Source organism: Orycteropus afer, unplaced genomic scaffold, assembly GCF_000298275.1.
Source record: "Orycteropus afer afer isolate SDZICR_OR568_19922 unplaced genomic scaffold, OryAfe1.0 scaffold00524, whole genome shotgun sequence".
NCBI lineage: Eukaryota > Metazoa > Chordata > Mammalia > Tubulidentata > Orycteropodidae > Orycteropus > Orycteropus afer.
Genome location: NW_006922111.1, coordinates 770,321 through 790,174, shown reverse-complemented (window position 1 = coordinate 790,174; position 19,854 = coordinate 770,321). Strand labels below are relative to the sequence as shown.

The 19,854-nt window shown below is 46.8% G+C and overlaps 1 protein-coding gene across 1 annotated transcript in view; it reads right to left on the bottom strand.

The window, feature by feature from the left end:
* ATXN10 (ataxin 10) overlaps positions 1 to 19,854 on the bottom strand; it is a 222,788-nt gene that overhangs the window by 108,534 nt on the left and 94,400 nt on the right. The window contains exons 7-8 of the mRNA XM_007955645.1: positions 11,445 to 11,610; positions 1,173 to 1,281 (exon numbers count right to left, since the gene is read on the bottom strand). Coding sequence (XP_007953836.1) covers positions 1,173 to 1,281; positions 11,445 to 11,610 — 275 coding nt within the window. The remainder of the gene's footprint in view (positions 1 to 1,172; positions 1,282 to 11,444; positions 11,611 to 19,854) is intronic.

Genomic DNA, 19,854 nt, shown 5'->3' with positions numbered 1-19,854 from the left:
GAGAACAACGGGGGGGGGACCACCAGGACAGAGCAGCTGGGGGTCTACAGGGAGAACAATCCACCTCGCTCTGCTGCTGCAGCAGACGGTGCTTTCTAAGAAGTGTCTGCAACGTCTTTGCTTCTTTCACTTACATAAAGCGAAATTCTTTAAATGTGTCTTTGAATGTAAAATGAATATTCTTTCTTAGTGTACGAGTCACCAGAATATGTATAAGGCTTTTTTAAAGGGAGGGAGGAAGGGAGGGAGGGAGGGATGAATGAATGAATGAACAATGAAAACTAAGAACATACACACGGCTAAACTTGCATTATTTCCCCAACAGCTTTCTAGCAAAGATGATGCTATTTCAAACAGTGGCTTCCTGTTAAAAAACACTTCAGTGTAAGAACTTAACACACAATCACAACAGATGGGACTGGGAAAAGTCACTGAGAAATCCTGGAAAACCATGTTGTTGTTATAGGCGCTGTTGGCTTGGCTCCTACCCAGAGCGACCCCACGTACAACGGTACGCACACTGCCTGGTCCAGAGCCAGAGCCGCAGCTGTTTCTACGTCTGAGCCACCGTCGCAGCCACTGGCCAATCCATCTCACCGTCTCAGCCACTGGCCAATCCATCTCACCGTCGCAGCCACTGGCCAATCCATCTCACCGTCGCAGCCACTGGTCAATCCATCTCGTTGCGGGTCTGCCCCTTTTCGCTGACCCTCTATTTACCAAGCATGATGTCCTCCTCCAAAATGTTGTCCCTCCTGACAACACATCCAAGGAGCGTTTGGCGATACTTCTTCTCAGACAGATGTGTTTGTTTTCCGGCAGTCTGTGGTACTCATGGCCAGAGTCACCACAATGCCCACCACCACCACCATTCCTGGGGATACACCCCCTACATGCACCCTCCCTAAGAGGCACGGCTACCCTCACCTGGCCGATGAATTATCCTGACTAGACAGCAGGTGAGTGGGAGAACCAGGACATGGACTCTCGCTCACGTGGCTCAACACTTGAGCAGCTATAACCCCATGATTCTGTTCAAGAACAAACCTTCAAAAATCTGAAAAATCTATCGAGGATCGGGAAACTCAGGAATTGACCACAGACTTTTATTGCAGTAGAACAAGTCAGAGATTTCTGAATGAAAAGTCCCAGTGGGGTGGAATTGCACTCACCAATCACTCTCTCCAGCAAGCCAGGGAAGCCCTGGAGGTAAGTGAGCAGGTCACTGTTAGCAGTCATTTCACAGAGAACATCAAGAAGCCGAATTATCGCCAAAACCTCCTAAAAAGAAAAGGAAGTAGAACTCTTAAGTATGTTTTAAGCTAGACAATCAACCATTATAATTAACTATGAGAATGCAATACTGGGATGTACAAGATAGGGTCAGTGTTTGCAACCAATCAAGAGAGACAAAACCATCCCAAAGAAAACACAAGTATCGAACGTGTATGTGAAAAACACATTTGCCCCAACAGCACACATCTGCCATCAAGAACGTAAGATTCTGTTCCATTAAGTGTGTTCCTGGAGCAGTCAGCAAAAGTTCTTATTCAAGCAAAAACATCTTTCAACATCAGAGTAAGTGTTCAAAATCACCAGCTGTGTATGTAACAGTTATGCAAAACCTTTCCTTTTGAAGCCTTGCCAGCATGTAAATTCCACTTTAAAGATGCCAAATAGCCCATTGGTCTCCTCCCCACAGGGATCCTGTAAAGGCTGTGGTCACAACAACTCTGGAGCAAGAATGTGCATTATTTCTGGGTAAACACAAACCTACATGCAGGATCTTGGTGGGCTAGAAAAGACTTGTTTACTGGACAATGTTAATCCACAAGGGTATTAGGAATTATCATCAAATCACATGACCAAGAAAACTACCAACTGCATGGTGTCTGGTGGTCCTGTTATCTCTAAAGAGTAATTTCTGTATAGAATTTGAGCCCCATTTTTAAGTACACATTATTGACAAAATGTGGTGGTGACTGCACAGTGAGTTCATAAAGATACCATTCTCCAAAAGAAAAAACAAATTATTTTCTATTGTTCATTCTAAATGAGTACTGTTCTCCCGGGTGGTGCCGTGGTTAGAGGTCTTGCCTGCTAACCCAGAGTCCACACTCAGCCCACCAGCCCCTCCACGAGAGGGGATGCACTGGTCTGCTTCCAAAAAGATCACCGCCTTGGAGACCCTCCAGGGCAGTTCTGCTCTGTCCTACAGTGTCGCTTTGAGGCAGAAGCAACTCGAGGGCAAAGAGTTTGGGTTTTTGGATTAATTAGATTTCACAGTAATATTTTAATAGAGCATTCTGAAATCGCAAAATAAATAGCAAAAAAAAAAAAAACTCACATTTTTAATGTTTTGGATCTTAAAATTAATTTAACAACTTGCATTTGCTAATTAAAAATCTAGGAAAAAATCTAGATTCGAAGTTTGAAATTAGTTAAAATACTAAAAAGGACTCTATCCATACAGCAGAACGTTCTTCAGCCATGAAGAGAGAGAGGAAGTTGTGGTCTAAGCTGCGACACGGACGGACCTTGACAACATGACGCCAAGCGACGGAAGGAACCAGACACAAAAGGCCAAGTACTGTACATGATCCCACTTACGTGAAATAGCTACAACAGAGCCATGTCCGGAGACCAGCGTCTGTCAGCGGTTACCAGGGGCTGGGCAGGGAGAGTTACTGCTGAAGGGGCACTGAGCTTCCATCTGGGGGAGTGAAACCAGCAGACACGGGTACTGGGCACTGGGAGCGTGAGATGGTGACTGCAGTTAACGTCACTGCAGTGCACAGCTAAGATGGCAAACTTTTTGTTGTACAGGTTTGAACACAAGAAAATTAAAACACAACGACTCTTGCTTGAGCTAACTGATGCCCTGCCGGGTTGCAGCAGCCCCTTCTGTAAGGTGGGCGGTGGCCAGACACAGTGACCGTCATCTCCAGACACGGTTTCTCCTTCAAGAAATGCCTCATTCTTGCTTTGGGGCAGAGTGTGAACAAGAGGATGCTGGACACCTCGTCATCCAGTAAGCTGGCCGAGCCCGGCAGGAGCAGCCGGAGCGAACCAGAAGCTGCCTGAAGAGGCCGGCGCCAGGCCGAGGCGGGGCACCGGGGTGTCAGGAAGCGCTCTCTGCCTGCAGCGGACTGAAACCAGTCAAAGTTCCCAACCCACGGCCACGGAATGAAAACTAAACTAAACAAAACAAACCTATCGGTCATTTTCGGATGAAGCCACAAAACCATCATTACTTTGGAAATCAGTAATCAAGAAGGATAAAATAAATTTCCCTTTTCTTACTCAAAACGTACCACCAACAATCTAACAGCTGATTAGGGTGAGTTTCTCTTTATCAAACATCCCAACTAATAAATGAAGGAATGACAGAATCAAAACATCACCATTTGGCAAACCCTAAAGGATTCACAGGTCTAGGCTACAGTCAGTGACAGCTAACATCACAAGGAGAGAGATAAATGGAGCTTCTATGCCCCTTGAGGAAGGACTTGGCTCCAACAATGAAACATCACGGCCCAAAATGACTCCAATCGGAACAAGCCCCAGAACTAACGACCACGCACAGAAAATGCAAGGAGAGCCACCACCGAGAGGGGCTCGTCAAACCCAGCCTGGGAGAAGCGATGGGAGCGGCACCACCGAGAGGGGCTCATCAAACCCGACCTGGGAGAAGTGACGGGAGCAGCACTGTTTCTTCTGCAGACACCTAGCAGGACTGACATGGGACCTGTACACCAACTGCTATATCTGGCCCTTATGTGTATCCTCATTCAAGGAAACATATGTGAAAAAAAAATTATTAGACAACTAGGAAAATCTGAATAGTGTTTGTCTGACAATAAACACTGATTATTAACTTTTCATATGTGTTAGTCATATTGTACTTCTGTTTGAAGGCGTCCTTATCTTCCAGGACTACATATATACAGCATTTTCTGACCAAATGGGGGGGGGGGGCGGCTCAACTTCAAAGCTTCAATGCAGGGCAACTGACGTAAGAAAGGAGGCATCGTGAATGGACAAGAACGGGAATGACTGCCACTAACGCCAGAGGATGGCGATGGAGTTTCAGTCAACTCTCTTCTCTGCCTCTGTCCATGTCGGACATTTTCCATGATAAAAAAGCAAATCTAAAATTAGGAGGGTGTAAGAGAGGATCATGAAGTTTCCTTCCAGCTCTTAAATTCTGTATTAATTGAAATAAACCCAAAATGAAATTAATCATTCCCACTCAACACACCCCAATTTTCGTCATTAAAATCCTTTTACTAATAAAAGTGTGTCTAATGATTGTTCGGAAGGAAGATGGGGCAATCTACTTCCATAGTGATACTGCCTTGGAAATCCAAGGAGAGGTCGCTATGAGTCGGGTCTGACTTGACGGCACATAACAAGAACAACAACAAATGATTGTTGAGACAAGAATCATAAAAGAATAGCCGGGGAAAAAAAAACACTCTTGAAAAATAAAAGATGTTCTTTCAGATATTTACAAGAACTGCAGAAATATGGTAGTTACCTCAAGCAGAGGTAAATGCAGCAGACAGAGGCAGAAAAGGGTCAGGCAAATCCAACAAAGAAAAGTGTCAGGAAAAATGGTGAAAGATTTTCAAATGGGGAAAAAAAGAGCAGACTCGTGCCCAGCTCACCTGTCTGGGTTACCCAGGCCTCTCAGCGTCTCTGAGCTAGTCTACACATTGTAAGCTGCAGAAAAGTGACAACAGAAATGGTTCCTGACCACAAAAACGTCAATGAGCTGTGGCTGGTGGAGCGTCGTTATCACTGCCTGCGGAGGGACTGGCTTTTGCCTCCATTTGTGGTTTCATCTCAGCATTCCTTTCTGGCACAGAAACACGTGGGCTCTTTGAACATTCCTTCGAGCCAGCTGCTACCATCTTTGTAAAGAAAATCCAGAGACAGACTCAAATGCATCTAAGCAGGCAGCATGTGGCGGGGCTGACCGAGGAAGCAGCTGACAGGCCGGGCACACACTGCACACAGTCTCTGTGCTCCGTGCGTCTCACACACAGCAACACACAACACTTCTTACCAGGAAAGACACAGCGGCGCAGACACAGTCCTGACCCTGCCACGATCACATACGAGCCAGCACAGAAGCTGAGATTCACACCAGGCAGTCTCACACCAGAGATTTTACAATCTCCAACAGTCAAAGACGCATTTCACACAAACCCTTATCTCACTTACTCAAATCCTAGACTGATAAAAAAGGTGGGCTTTGCGGCAAAAGATCCAGGACATGCAGGTGCGTATTTCCACAGTATCAGTGGGCAAGGCATCTTGTCACCAAATGTGGTTTTTCAAAAAATCTGAAGCCATTAAGAGTAAAATCAAGAAGCCTAATTAAATTAAAAATAAGCAAACCAAAAACTAACAAAAGATTAAGAATACCATAAATAAATTCAAACAACAAAGTAACTATGGAAGAAACTTTGATATATTTACAAAAGATTAAATTTTCTGAAAATGCTTATTAAATGTATTTTAAAAGGAGCTTGAGATGCAAAATGAATGACCACGTTGGTCAGTGAAAAAACGAGAGAGAAATGCTGATGAAGTCAGCCTGGGGAAGTGCAGCAGAGGACGGAGACCACGCACGCGCTGGGGCCCCACCGGCCCTCGCTTTGGGGTTCCTGCAGAAATCTCTCCAGAACTCTTACACACACATACCCTCTGACCAAGCAATTCGACCTTATTTGTACAAAACCGCAGAGGTACTCACACAAGGCGGCGCACTTAAGCGCTATCTATAAAGGTTTAGAAACAAACAAAAACCCTGGAGGCAGCTGTACGTCCACGCACCGGGAGCAAATGCGAACACTGCCAGGCGCCCTGCAGAGGAAGCGCTTCCACTAGTAAACAGAAGCAGCGCCCGCAAGACAGACCAGAGGCCATGCAGACACACACGCCCGTGCACGAGCAGCACTGCGAGGTAGGAGACAAAACCGCCTCGGTGCATACACGCAGAACAATTGGAAGGAACAGACAGTTAAAGGCAGGTTATCTGCAGACAACAGACGGGACCAAGGCCAAAAAGGAAAAGGAGAGAGACTGTCACTTTGTGTCAATGACTTCAGCTTGGACTTTCCTTTTTTACAACACAGTAAATATTATTGGCAGAATACAAAGATTGAAACCTTTAGCAGTATGTGAAAGGAAAGAACGTTATTTTACTTACTCCTCATTTATTAAGCATCTACTACATAGACTCGACGGCAAACAACAACAACAACAACAACATAGAAGGAGCTACAACCTAAGCCGCAGATGGAGGAATGAAACACAAACAGCCCAGGGTTCATTCTCACAGTCTGTGGGTAGAGTACAAAGCTAAAGAAATGTTGTAAAATCTGTCCGAGGAAAAGGAAGACTCACGGCAACAAGAGCCCAAACTGACCCACTGTGATGCTACGGGGACCCGGACACCCAACAATAAACCCAGCAGATCTGGCAAAAACACACCTCACACCAGAAGACATGCTTAAAATACGGAAGCACCAAGCACAAGCGCTTGGACAGACAGGGCCAAGCGCACTGCTATGAAAATCTGACTATTTTTAAATGTGAATCAAAACTAAGGATTTTAAAGCTAAAGAACTGCAAATATTAAAAACAAGCAATAAAAGTAACAATCTTCATGCTATTTTTTGGTCCTAACATTATGAAAACTTTAGGGAACGTCTTATCCTAAAACTACACACAACAGTAAATGCCGTGGGGGTCCGCTGGTAAAACCGGCGTGGGCGGTGTGGTGCAGGGCAGGGACGAGCCCTGACTCTCGCATCTGTGACTTCCACGGTACAAACCCTTCCACCGTGTGGCTCTCCAGCTGCCAGGAGCTTCACAGCCACCTCACAGATTCCTATTTAACCGTCAACTCTGGGACGCTGGTAGGGACCACGCCCCGCACCACTGGGTTACGGCGTATTTAAACACTGAGCTAAGGGTTCTTCTTAAAACGACTGGAGCTTTTTTGTAACTTCTAACTTAAAGGCGTAACATGTATGTATTAACACGCATAAGTCATGAGTTAGAGCGATACATTTTCAAAAAGTCAACTATTCTGGCTTTTCAAAAGAAAACTGTCTAGAACTTCCCATTCCATTAATAGAATGATAAAATCTCCCATCCTGCGGAAAACACTGGAAAAAAAAATATAGAATTTCCCGTGTGTAGCAAGTTACACCAGGTAACTCCTCAATACAATATTCTTTAGCTGAAGTTGAAGTGTCTTTGAAAGGTCAAAGCTGTGATTTCAAAGGTCCCCCAGTTCCTTCCTCTCGTCTCCGGAGAACTGATGTTAAAGATGTTTCTGCAGCACAGCTCACGGCTTCTCCTGCAGAAACAAAGGTAAGTCTGTCTCCAGAAGGCAAGGCGAGGTGGCGAGGACAGGCCCCTCGTCGGCCAGCTCGAGTGCGGACTGAGGCCCCGGCGAGGGCAAAGTGCCCCAAGGCGGGGCACACAACACCGCAGAGAAGACCACAGCCGAGTGTCCTTGAGAAAGTGTTCACAGTGAAGGTGAACAGAGGCTGGCGGCGGAGCAGCCAGGATCCTGGCAGACGCTGCCAACAGCGCTCCCAATGTCCCACACGATGGAGCAGCACCCAGAGTCCGCACCAGCCCATCTAGTGAGAGTGGAGGGTGGTGGTCACCAGGAGTCAGGATCGACTCCACGGCACCTAACAAAACAGTGCCGCATCTACCCAGAGACCGACTCGGGAAGAAGGACATCTTCCCAGTGCTGAGCACCCTCTCAGGATCACGGGAACATCTGTGGAATCAGAAACAATACACTCTCTTTCACCCTGAGGCCAATAACGTTTTCTCTCATCTGCTTCTCAAGTAGCCCAGCGAGAGGCCTATCAGTTCCCGGTTTTCTCGACTGCCTTTGCTGTCAGCCTGTTTCCTAGCTCCAATCTCCACTCTCAGCTACTATCTTCCACATTCATTTTACTTGGGGCTTAATTTGCTCTTCTTTGCCCAGCATCTCAGGACAGGCGCTCAGCTCACAAGCTCGGAGCCCTGCTGCCTCCTCTCCTACTGGCTGCATCCCACTTCTCTGTAGGGTCTAACCCTTACCGTTTATTTATTCGTTTTCATGTCCACCGTCAACCCAGGTGAGAGACGTCAGAAACTGCTGCAGCTATGTCTCCTCTCACTCACCACTTGGGCACCCTGCGTTCCTCTGTGCAGATCCACGTTTGCACCTAGCGGCATTTCCTTCAGTGCAATGAACATCCATTACCATTTGTTTCAGCGCAGGTCTGCTTCTCAGCCAATTCTCTGTCCTGTGGCAAGAACCTCGTTTTGTAAGGGTATTTTCTGTTGCTTTCTGCTAACTTCCTCATCACCAGGTTTGTCTCGGCCCTTGGAAGAGCTCCTCCTCCACAGCCTGACTTTGGCTGCTTCTGGTGAGGGGTCAGCAGTCACTCCTCTGTCGTCTGCACAACGTGTCTTTTTTCCTGACTGCTTTTAGGACTTTCTCCTCACCACGGATCTCAACAAGGGCCAGTGGGATCTGCTTTGTGTTGCACCTGCTTGAGGGTCACTGAGCTCCGAATCTGAGACTCTGCCCAGCCACGTGTCTTCCACTACCTCTCGGCTCCATTCCCCTTCTGGAGATTTCCATCCACGTCTGCTAGACGGCTACGTCTATGAGGTCACTGTGGAGAGGCGGCCCGTGGCCCAGCCCTTCTTCTCGCTGTGCTTCAGTCTGGAGGATTCCACAGCCGTCCAGTGAGCTCGCTGCCACTGCTTCTAATACAGGAGTGGACTCTCATCAAGTGACCAGACAAGAGAGTCGCCTGGGATGACAGCTAGCTGAAGTCAGGAAGAACAGATACAGGACACAGGTAAAGACACCTTTAAAAATGGAGAATCAGTGGTAACGTGTTCTGGCCGACAGCATGACTGGCTGTGTCTGAGACGTGACCAGGAATCAGCTGCTGTCAAGAATACTCCGGCTTGTGGCAAGCCCGTGTAGGTCAAGAAGCACTGTGCTCCGTGAGGTTCTCAGTGACTGGTTTTCCAGGAAGCAGAGTGTGGTGGAGTCAATTACGTAGCATGGCTTTTCTACCCGTAAGACATTGTAAACTCAGTGGTGGAATGAGCAACTGAGGAGCTCCTGATTGTAAATGTTATCCACCCGGGTTATTTCTGTTGGGTGTGGCACAACACAATGTTATGGAAGGCTCACTCTCAGGTGCTTAGAATTCTGTTGTTATGACTGGTTGGTTTGGCCACTGTGCCAAGCTCAAAAAGAGGCCTCCTAGAGGCAGAACTCTCTCTGACTGCTGGCTGAGGAAGACATGCTGCCGAAAGAGACACGTGCTGCTGGGAAAGAGACTCAAGAGACAAACGTTGCTGAGTAAGACACTGAGGGACATGCACTGCTGGGGGAAAGACTATGAGAGAGTTGGCTGAGAGATGGTGAGCTGGGAGAGAGACAGAGTTTTTTCCTGAACTTAAATTGTAGTCTGGTGTTTCCCTAATAAACCCTGTAATCTGAGTTCTGTGTGGCCACTGCAGCGAATTATCGAACCCAGGAGAGAGGTGGTGGGTACTTTGGGAGGAACGGTTGGTGAAAGGGCTGGAGGGAGGCAGCATGTCTGGCCTTGCAGTAATAGGCCTTGGGCTATTGATGGTGATTCTGCCTTCCTCTTGTGGGGTTCTAGGAGGTAAGAATATGTGACCTCCTTATCCTTTTTGCACAGAGCTCTGGGTCACTCTTCCGAGTGAAGTGGAATCTCCCAACCTTGCTGTCAGCACCCGGGTGCGTTAACCCATCTACACTACCCATGGCAGCCTGAGCTTTAAGTGAATAGCAGGACAGTGAACGGGAACACATCCAGCAGCAGAGGTCTCCAAAGACAGTGTGGGGCAGAGTACAAAGACAGACTCTAGGGACACTCACGTGACAACAGATGAGAATGCACTGGAAAAAAAAGAAAAAACTCTACAAGCACCCATGTATAGGAACAGAAGAAAAAGATGCAGAAAAATCGTAATGGACCAATCACAGAGGAACTGGCAGAGAACAGGTCACTCTAAGGTTAGGGGAGCGGGGTTCTGGTGTAGAAGGACAGCCACCACTGTCGACCAAGGGGAGTCAAGGGGGACAAACACCAAGGAGGAAGTGCCCCTGAAACCAGATGCCTGTGGGAGAGCGAGTCAGCAGCCCAGGGGGATCGGGGCCAGGTCTGTAAGAACACACACATAGTGAGGAAGGGCTATTCTTTAAGAACTTAGGGGGGAAAAGAAAGGAACTACAGGGAGAGGATGGTGAGACGCAGCAGGAAGATGTGCGTGCACCAGCTGAGGACAGGGTCCACCAAGCAGAAGGCCTCAGACATCAACCATTGTTATCTTCCACCAAAGGTTTCTGAAAGAAGTCAGGAAAGAAAGCAAAAGAATAAAGATGCTAGTGAAGCTAAGACGGGCATCGTCATGGAGACAGTAGGACACAATGGCGTTAGGAGGGCAAGCCGAGAGAGAACACTGCTAGAATTTCCTATTCCATTAACACAATGATAATAGATGGAAACAGAGACACTGAAATACAGAGGACAGAAGCCGAGTCCACGTAAGCTGGTTCGCTTCTCCCTCAGTCACAGAAAGCTCTGTGTGATCCAAGGCAGGTGAGAAGCAGGAGCAGTTTCAGAAGCAGTTCCCCGGTGGGGGGTAACTGGGAACCTCCTACAGTGAGTAACGCTCTGGAAAGCAACTGGAAATGTATCCAAAGCCCAGCAATTCCATGTCTGAGATTCTGTCCTAGGTGACCAGCGATGGAAACAGGAGTTGAACGACACATACACACACCACAGCACTATTTAGAACGAGTGAAAAGCAGCAGCATCTTCAATGTCCACATACACAGAGCTGGACAAATCAGTCACCATAAACTCTCTACACGGAACGCTGCCTGCATTTTCAAAAGATATTCAGAGTTAACTGCTTGCTTATTCATTCAGCAAACATCTGCAATGTCCTATGATCAAAGTCCTAGGAACATAATAGTCAAAGTCGTGCCCTTATGGAGCTTATATTCTGTTAAACAGAAAATGAAACACAGAACTTCCAAATACAATGCACGGAATGATTCTATTTCACACATGCATGCATGTGTACATATGCATGTACATAAATACATGACGTTATCTAGCTGGAAAAATACATTAACCAGTTTTTTGTTTGGATTTTTTTAAAAGTCATTAACTTGGAGTGATAGAAATAAGAGTATTTTCTCCCTTATCTGTATTTTCTAACTATTCTAAAATAAGGCTACATTACCTGTATAATTTTTTTAAAAAAACCTTTTTTAAAAAGAATTCTCACAGAGGATCTAGCTGAGTTAGGAATCCCAACGACTCCCTGTCGTGTGAGATGGGAACCTGCTATCTTACCTCATCCTCGGCCTGGTGCTCTGAGGTCAACCTGAGCACACTCCTGCAGTCAGCCACAAAAGTGCTGGCGACCAGCTCTGCGTGGCTCAAGAACACAGGGATGTCATCCTTGGTCAGGGGATCATCACCCACGATTTTGGCTATCATGAGGTCTAGAAACGTCACCCTATAAAACACAGACAATTTCTACATGAGTATGTCATACTGAAACGTTACAATGCTGATACTGACAGACACAATTTTAAGGAATTATTTTTGTTTTAAATGCTTTACACCTTGATTATCATACGTAGTTAAGAAAACTCTATTTTGTGAACAGAATTATTCCCCATTAACTAGTTTTCAAAGCCATGACTTCTCCAAGGTGACCTGGCACAGAAACTAGAACCATCCAGTGTGTCCCGTGTACACGAAGACTCTCACCACTGACGGAGCATTTCTGAAGGGATCTGTAGCACCAACAGCCACTGAAATGGCGAACACTCATTCAGTAAGTACACACATGGTCTCATTTAATCCCTGCAAAACCCTGACAAGGCAGGTGCTGTCACCAAGCCTGCCACCACAGCTGTGTGCCATCGTGTCAATCCCCGTTCACAGTGACCGTGTATGACAGAGAAGAACTGCTCCGCAGGGTTTCCCGGGCTGCCATCTGTACGGGAGCAGATCACCAGGTTTTTTTCTCTCACAGAGCAGTTGGGTGGGTTCGAACTGCTGAGCTCTCAGTTAGCAGTCAAGTGCCCAATCATCACGCCATCAGGACTCCTGAAGCCTCCCATGGAAGATGGGTAAATACAGCTTGGTCTGGGTATAATTCACATTCAAGGACTGACATCCAAAAACGTGCATGTACATTCCACACATATGATTCGTTCAGTGGCATACCACAAAGGTCAAAAGTCTGATGACCCCTGGACCGCAAGCCACCTACCACAGAGGCAGATGAGTGCTGTGGAATTACTCGTCATTCCCTAGTAAATTAGGGATGTGAGTAGTCTGTGTGGTGCACCAGACAGACTGGGTTCAAATAATCCCTCCGCCACCTCATCTCTAGGAAGTATCTTCAGCAATACAGCCTCACACCCCTGACTTGGAATATGTCAGGAAAAAAAGCCTGCTTCACAAGGTCACTGGGGGCATTGAATTGACAGTGGTCGCGTGCAGCCTTGCAACAGGAACGCTCTCTGGAGGAAAAGTTAAGGACATCGCAGCAATAGAAACAAGTGGCAGTGACAACAGGGCAGCAGAAACAGTAACACAGCCATGCCTTGCTTACCAACACGAGGGTTACGTGAAAATGGAGGAGGATTACATCATCCCGTAACTGCTACATCACGTGATGATGTAACCACCACAGCACTGAGAGTCAGGGCTCAGCCAGGCTGACACACGACCTAACCATCATAGCCAGTGTTGCTCTCACTTCACACCTGGTGGTTGTTACTGTCAGACGTACATCACTGAAGCACAGAATCGCTGGACAGATTCTGCACTGCTGTCATGAACGCACAACGTCAGACGACGAGACAGTTGAGAAGTGAGGAGGCGCAGCGACAGCAATGTGGAAGCAGAAACAGCAGCAGCTCACTTTACACACCAGGCACCAAGGCGTTTACGTGAATTTCAATTTGTCATGACAATGTCGCAGAGCAGCATCTATCGCTATTCCCATTTTACAGGTGACACCGACCTCTAGAAACGTCAGTCCACTGGTCCAAATAGCAAGCGGCCCTTTGGACTCAAACCTAGAAATGGCCAAAGCTCCTGAGCGGAAGCAGCCGGTTAACGTGCTGAGTCACCCCAGCTCCCAGAGGAGGGGCCGCAAACCACAGGAAGGCAGGCTCTCTCTGTCGCTGCATCCCACATCGTCGGTATTCAAACTGTCATGACTGAGTGACCCACCCAAACAGGCCACCAGCCGTGGGCGAAGGGGTCCACGACTCTGACGGTAACAGAAGACCCAGCACCAGCAGCAGCTTCAGAATCCCCACAGCCCTGTCCTGCTGCTCGTAAGAGGGACAGGCGGGCAGCCGTCCACACTCGGGGGGCGCCTCGTGGCCCTCTTCACCAGAACGCCCCAGCACCCACCACAAGGTACCCTCACAGCACTTTTCCCATCTGACCCACAAGCATTTTTAATCAAACAGCCACTAAGCCAGTTGGAAATTCCAACTCAGTAGGCTGAGCCTCAGGGGGAGGAAGGCTGAGCTTGGGGGGCAGGGGAGAGAGGCATTACCTCCTCAGATGATTCTGAGATGTGCTCTTAACTAAGAAGTGCCAAGGCGCCTCGCCAGATCTCTCTGGCGAGCACCAAACCCGACCAAATCCACTGCCGTGAGTCAGTGCAGGCTCAGGGCGCCCCTCGGGGACACAGGAGGGCTGCCAGGTGCCTCCTCACTCTCCAGCAGAGCAGTGGGCAGCTCCGACCACCGACCTTCCGGTTAGCAGACGAATGCTTTAACCACTGGGCCGTAAGAACTCCTCCCTCTGAACAGAGAACACAGAAAACGTCTGCAGTGACTCCCGGAATTCTCACCAAGATGGCACAAAGCACCGTTCCAGATGCACAAGAGAAATGAATTTATGCCTCATCCCTGGTAAGATTTCAAACCCTTTCAAGCCAACGTACAACTCCGAACACCGCACAGATCCACGGCTGCTCAGAAGGAGGCCAGAGGGAGCCCACGAGCCTCCACTCAGCCCTGAACCTGCGAACTTCCTCCTCCCCCACTCAGCCCCATCAGCACAGACACCTTCAGTAATCCTCTCCCGACACCCCTCCCACCTTCGGCCGCCAGCAACAGCTCAGAGTCCCCAAGTCACCGCCACTCCTTACCCTGGGCTTCTAATTCCCACGAGGCGCTCTGAGCAGCAAGGTCCCCCTGCCCAGTAACGTCCCTCCCAGCTTGATTCTCTTCACGGCACGGACCACTGTCCCACACACTTTATTTGACTTCTCTGTTCTGTGTCCCTCTTATCACTAGGAGGACCTTTGGTAGTACCTGACTGAAAGCGTAGCTGCTGACTAAAAGGTCAGTGGTTCAAACCCACCAGCAGCTCCATGGCAGAGAAGACCTGGCAATCTGCTTCCATGCAGATTTATAGCCCAAGAAACCTTAAGGAGCCACTATGAGTCAGAACTGACCCAACATACAACAACTCACCATGAGAACTTAAGGGCCACACAGTCCATTTTGTTAAATGAGACTAAAAAGTTTCACTGCTAAACCCAAGACCGACCCTGGCCTTGCTCAGTGTTCCTCCCACTGCGCTCTACAAGCATCTTCCCTTCCCACCAAGCATTTCCAGTGTCCCCAAAAAATCAATGTCCCTTCACCTGTATGCTCATGCTGATCCTTCAGCAACAAAATGCCTCCCGCTCTTCCCGACATATCCTGGCAAAATCCCGCCCACCTGTGAACCCAAGTCCAAGCACACCACCTCCAAAAGTCTACTTACTTCAAGGACTACAAAGAAGATTGCCCTCCTCCCTCCCACCCCACCACCACTCCCACCCAAGTGCCTGACACTTTATGTTTCGACCTCTACTGTGATGCCTGTCAAGTATGTCCTGCACTTCAGTGATGACTGTATGTCTCCCACCTCTCTCGAGTACATCCTACCTGAACTTAAAGATCTGATGCACTCAACAACAATGACCAAACACCAGACAAGTTGTGGGATGACATCAAGGATACCATACATGAAAAAAGCAAAAGATCATTGCACAGAAAGGGAAGAAAATACCAAAATAATGTCAGAAGAGACTCTGAAACATGCTCTTGGAACAGAGAGTAGCTAAAGCAAACGGAAGAAACGATGACAAAAGAGCTGAAGAACTTCAGAGGGCAGTTCGAGGAGACAAAGTAAAGGCATTATGAAATATGCAAAGACTTGGAGTTAGAAAATCAAAAAGGAAAAACATGCTAAGCACTTCTCAAGCAGAAAGAATCAACAAAAATATTCAAGCCTCAAGCTGCAACACAGAAGGATTATAAGGGCAAAATACTGCATGACGCAGAAAACATCAAAAGAAGATGGAAGGAATACAGGGTCAGAGTACCACAAAGAATTAACTGACATTCAATCATTTTAGGAGATAGCATATCATCAAGAACCAATAGTACTGAAGGAAGAATCCAAGCAGTACTGAAGGGACTGGTGAAAAGCAAGGCTTCAGAAATTGACAAAATACCCACTGAGATGTTTCATCTAACAGATGCAGCACTAAAAGGGCTCACTCATTTATACCAGGAAATTCAGCTACCTGGCCAACCAACTGTACCCAAAAAGAAAAAAAACTCACTTCAGACAAGTCAGTTCCAACTCAGAGCGACCCCTCCTTGGGTTTCCAAGGTGCTATCTCTACAGAATTAGATCGCCCCAGTCTTCCTTCTGACTGTAAGAGATCCTTATGTGTGCACACCCATGTTCATTGCAGCACTATTTACAATAGCCACAAGATGGAAACAACCTAGGTCTCCATCAACTGAGGAATGGATAACCAAACTATGGTATATACGTACAATGGAATACTATGTAACCCTAAAGAATAATGTAGAATCTGCAAAACACCGCATAATGTGGAGGAACTTGGAGGACATCATGCTGAGTGAAATCAGTCAACCACAAAAGGACAAATATTGTATTAGTTCGTTATTGTAAAAGTCAAGGAAACGTTTATCTGTGGAAGGAAATTTTCTTTGTTGGTTACCAGGGGTGGGAGAGGAGGGGAGAGAACACTGTTAGATAGAGAGAGATAAGTATTGATTTGGATGAAGAGAATGGCAATGTATCAAATGTGAGTGATCAATATGGCGGCATTGAGGAAGAGAAAGACATAGAGAGGTACATAGGAGGTACAGACAACAAAGATGAACCCTTTTGCACATACAGTACTGCATTGTCAGTGAAGGCAAACATAGGTATACGGGTGGATAGATAGGTGGACAGGCTGAACTAGCAGGTATGTCTATGAAGCAGGGAGTGTACCCAAGAACATATACAGGGTTGGCAGACAATGCTCCTGTAAGTGTATTTGTATGATCTGAATTCCCAGGTGTATAGTAGAGCTGACAAGGGGAAAGGTTGCGGTCACTGCTTGGTCACAGCCAGCTACCCAGAGGGACCGAAGAGTTGAACCTGTGGGCTCAGGACCATAGTCATCGGGGACATCAAGCTCAACTGGCATAACATACTACACAAAACATTGTTCCACCTCCTCCTTTGGTGAGTAGCAACCGGGATCTTAAAAGCTTTCAAGCTGCCATCTAGATGAAACGATGGGTCTCTCTGCGTCCAGAGCAAAGAAGAATGAAGAAAACCAAAAATTCATGGAAACAACTAGTCCTAGCGACTGGTACACCGTCCGATCTGCAGCCCGGCTACCACTGTCAACCACTTGGAAGGGGATCTATGTAGGAGATCCTGGATAGAGAGGGAGAACAATGTGGAACAAAACTCAAAATCATGTCAAGAAAAAAAAAGGGGGGGGGGGACCACGTTTGCTGGTCCGACAGAGCCTGGTGGAACCACTGAGACTATGGCCCCCTAGCTGCCCTTCAGGTCTGGAACTAAACCCACAGCTGTGGCTTCCAGCCAAACAAAAGACAGGCATATGAGTTGAACATTTACCTGAGGTAGATCCACTCCTTAGAGAGAACAATCATGGGAGAAAGAAGGGCTGTGTGTGCACAGGGAGACAGCTCAGGGGGCAGGAGCATATTGAGGGATGGACACAGGGAAGAGTTAACTATGGGGAGGAAATGGGAGCGGAGCTGTTGCACTGTGGTAAATTGTGGTCATCAATGTCATGAGACAACGTGTATGTGAACTGCTGTATGGAAAGTGAATTTGCTCTGTAAACTTTCACCCAAATCACAATTTAAAAAAAGAGAGAGAGATCCATATGTGTGCCCAGACCAAAGAAATATGATCTACCAGAATGTGGAAATTATAAAACAATATCACTAATACCATATGCCAATAAAATTTTACTAAATATAATTAAGAAACGCAGCAATACATTGATAAAGAACTGCCAGGACTTGCAGCCAAATAAGAGACAGGCATAGAAGGTGACCATGTACCTGAGGTAGATGCACTCCCGCGAGAGAACAATCATGGGAGAAAGAAGGGCTGTGTATGCACAGGAAGATAGTTCAGGGGGCAGGGGTGCATGGAGGGAAGGACACAGGGAAGAGGTGAGTGTCGGGAGGAAGTGAGGGGGAGGGGTTGCGTTGAGGTAAATCATAGTCAATATCATGAGACAAAATGTATGTGAACTGCTGTATGGAAAGTGAATTTGCTCTGTAACATTTCACCCAAATCACAATTAAAAAAGAAAACAGAACTGCCAGAAAATCAAGCTGGATTCAGAAGAGGACGTAGAATGAGGGATGTCACTGCTGATGTCAGACAGATCTTGGGTGAAGGCAAAGATGTTTACCTATGTTTCACTGACTATGTAAAGGAATTTGACTGTGGGAATCATAACAAATCATGAGTAACATTTCCTAGAATGAGAATTTAAAAAAAAAAGAAAGAATACTCCTTAAGACTTAATTGTGCTCATGAAGAACCTGTACACAGACCAAGAGGCTGTCATTCAAATAGAACAAGGGATATTTCATGGTTTAAAATCAAGAAAGGTATGAATCAGGGTTGTATCCTTTCACCATATTTATTCAATCCGTATACTGAACAAATAATCGGAGAAGCTGGACTATATGAAAAAGAATGCAGCATTAGGACTGGAAGAAGAGCATTAAAAACCTGAAATATGCAGATGATACAACCTTGCTTACTGAAAGTGAAGAGGACTTACTGGTTGTGGTTATTTCAGTTTGTGTGTCCACTTGGCTGGGCCTGGTTGAGTGGCTGTGCAGCTGGATGTAGTATTCTCCATGATGAAATTAACTCCATGGTGGAATCTATTGGGAGCAGCTGAGTAGCTGCCCTAGGGATGTGGTCTGCTTGCCGTACATAAGGAGAAGTCTCGAGAAATGTTCTCTAGCTAATGGCACGCTTGAACCCTGCATGTAGCCGTGTCATTGTTCAGTAGCCTGCCATGCTCTGCCAACCTTAGGACTTTCAATGGACTTCAGTTAATGGCCTGCCATTAACAGGTCATTGACTTTGCCTTTTTATTTGTCAACCTTGGGCTTGTCAGTCTCAGAAGCTTGCAGCTGTCTGGAGTGAAGAAAACCCTCTAGATCCAGTGGACGGGGAGCAGGAGGCAGAGCTGAACCCCAAGGTTGAGGGGCTTTCACCCAACCCCTAGAGCCTGGCACTTTGAACCTGGACTTAAAGCCTCCAAATTGTAAGAGAATAAAGTCCTGTTTGTTAAAGCCATCCCATTTGTGGTATATTCTTGTCAGAGCAGCACTAGAGAACCAGAACACTGATGAAGATCAAAGATGACAGCCTACAGTATGGATTACCCCGCAACCAAAACAAAAATCCTCACAACTGGACCAACAACCAGCACCATGATAAGCAGAGAAAAGATTAAAGTTGTCAAGGATTTCATTTCACTTGGATCCACAATCAACATTCACGAAAACAGCAGTCAAAAAAGATCAAATGAGGGATTGCATTGGGCAAATGTGCTCTCAAAGTCCTGCTTAAAGTATTTAAGGGCAAATATACTACTTTGAAGACTAAAGTGCACCTGACCCAAGACGTGGTATTTTCAGTAACCTCCTATGCATGCAAGAGCTGCTCGATGAGTAAAAAGACCGAAGAAGAAATGACGCATCTGAACTGCAGCACAGGCTAAGATTACTGCAAGTATTCTGACAGAAGAACAAACAAATCTGTCTTGGAGGAAATACAGCCAGAATGTTTCTTAGAAGCAAGAAGGGCCAGACTTCACCTCTCGTACTCTGGTCATGCTGTCAGAAGGGACCAGTCCCTGGAGAAGGACAGCACACTTGGTAAAGCCAAGAGAGAACGAAGAAGGGAAGGCTGTCAACAACACGTGTTGGCACAGTGGCTACAACGATGGGCCCAAGCACAGCCAGGACTGTGACGGTGGCGCGGGACCGGGCGGGGTTCCACTATGTCGCACATAGGGTTGCTATGAACTGGAGACAACTCAACGACACCTAACAACAACAAGAACCACCGAGGGGTAAAAACTGTGTGCAGCCTTTCCCTTCCCCGTGTGAGGCACCAAGTCTCTTTGCAACTCGTTCCCATTTTCCTTAATCCAAAGGAGTCAAAGAGATTCAAAAACGTGCTACCCTATTAAATGGGGAAGAGAATGTTTGTTTAATAAATGGTGCTGGCAAAACTGGAGATCCATTTGCAGATAAATGAAACAAGATATGTACCTCACACCACACACAAAAACAAACTCCAGATGGATCAAAGACTTAAATGTGAAACCTAGAACTATACAGTTTCT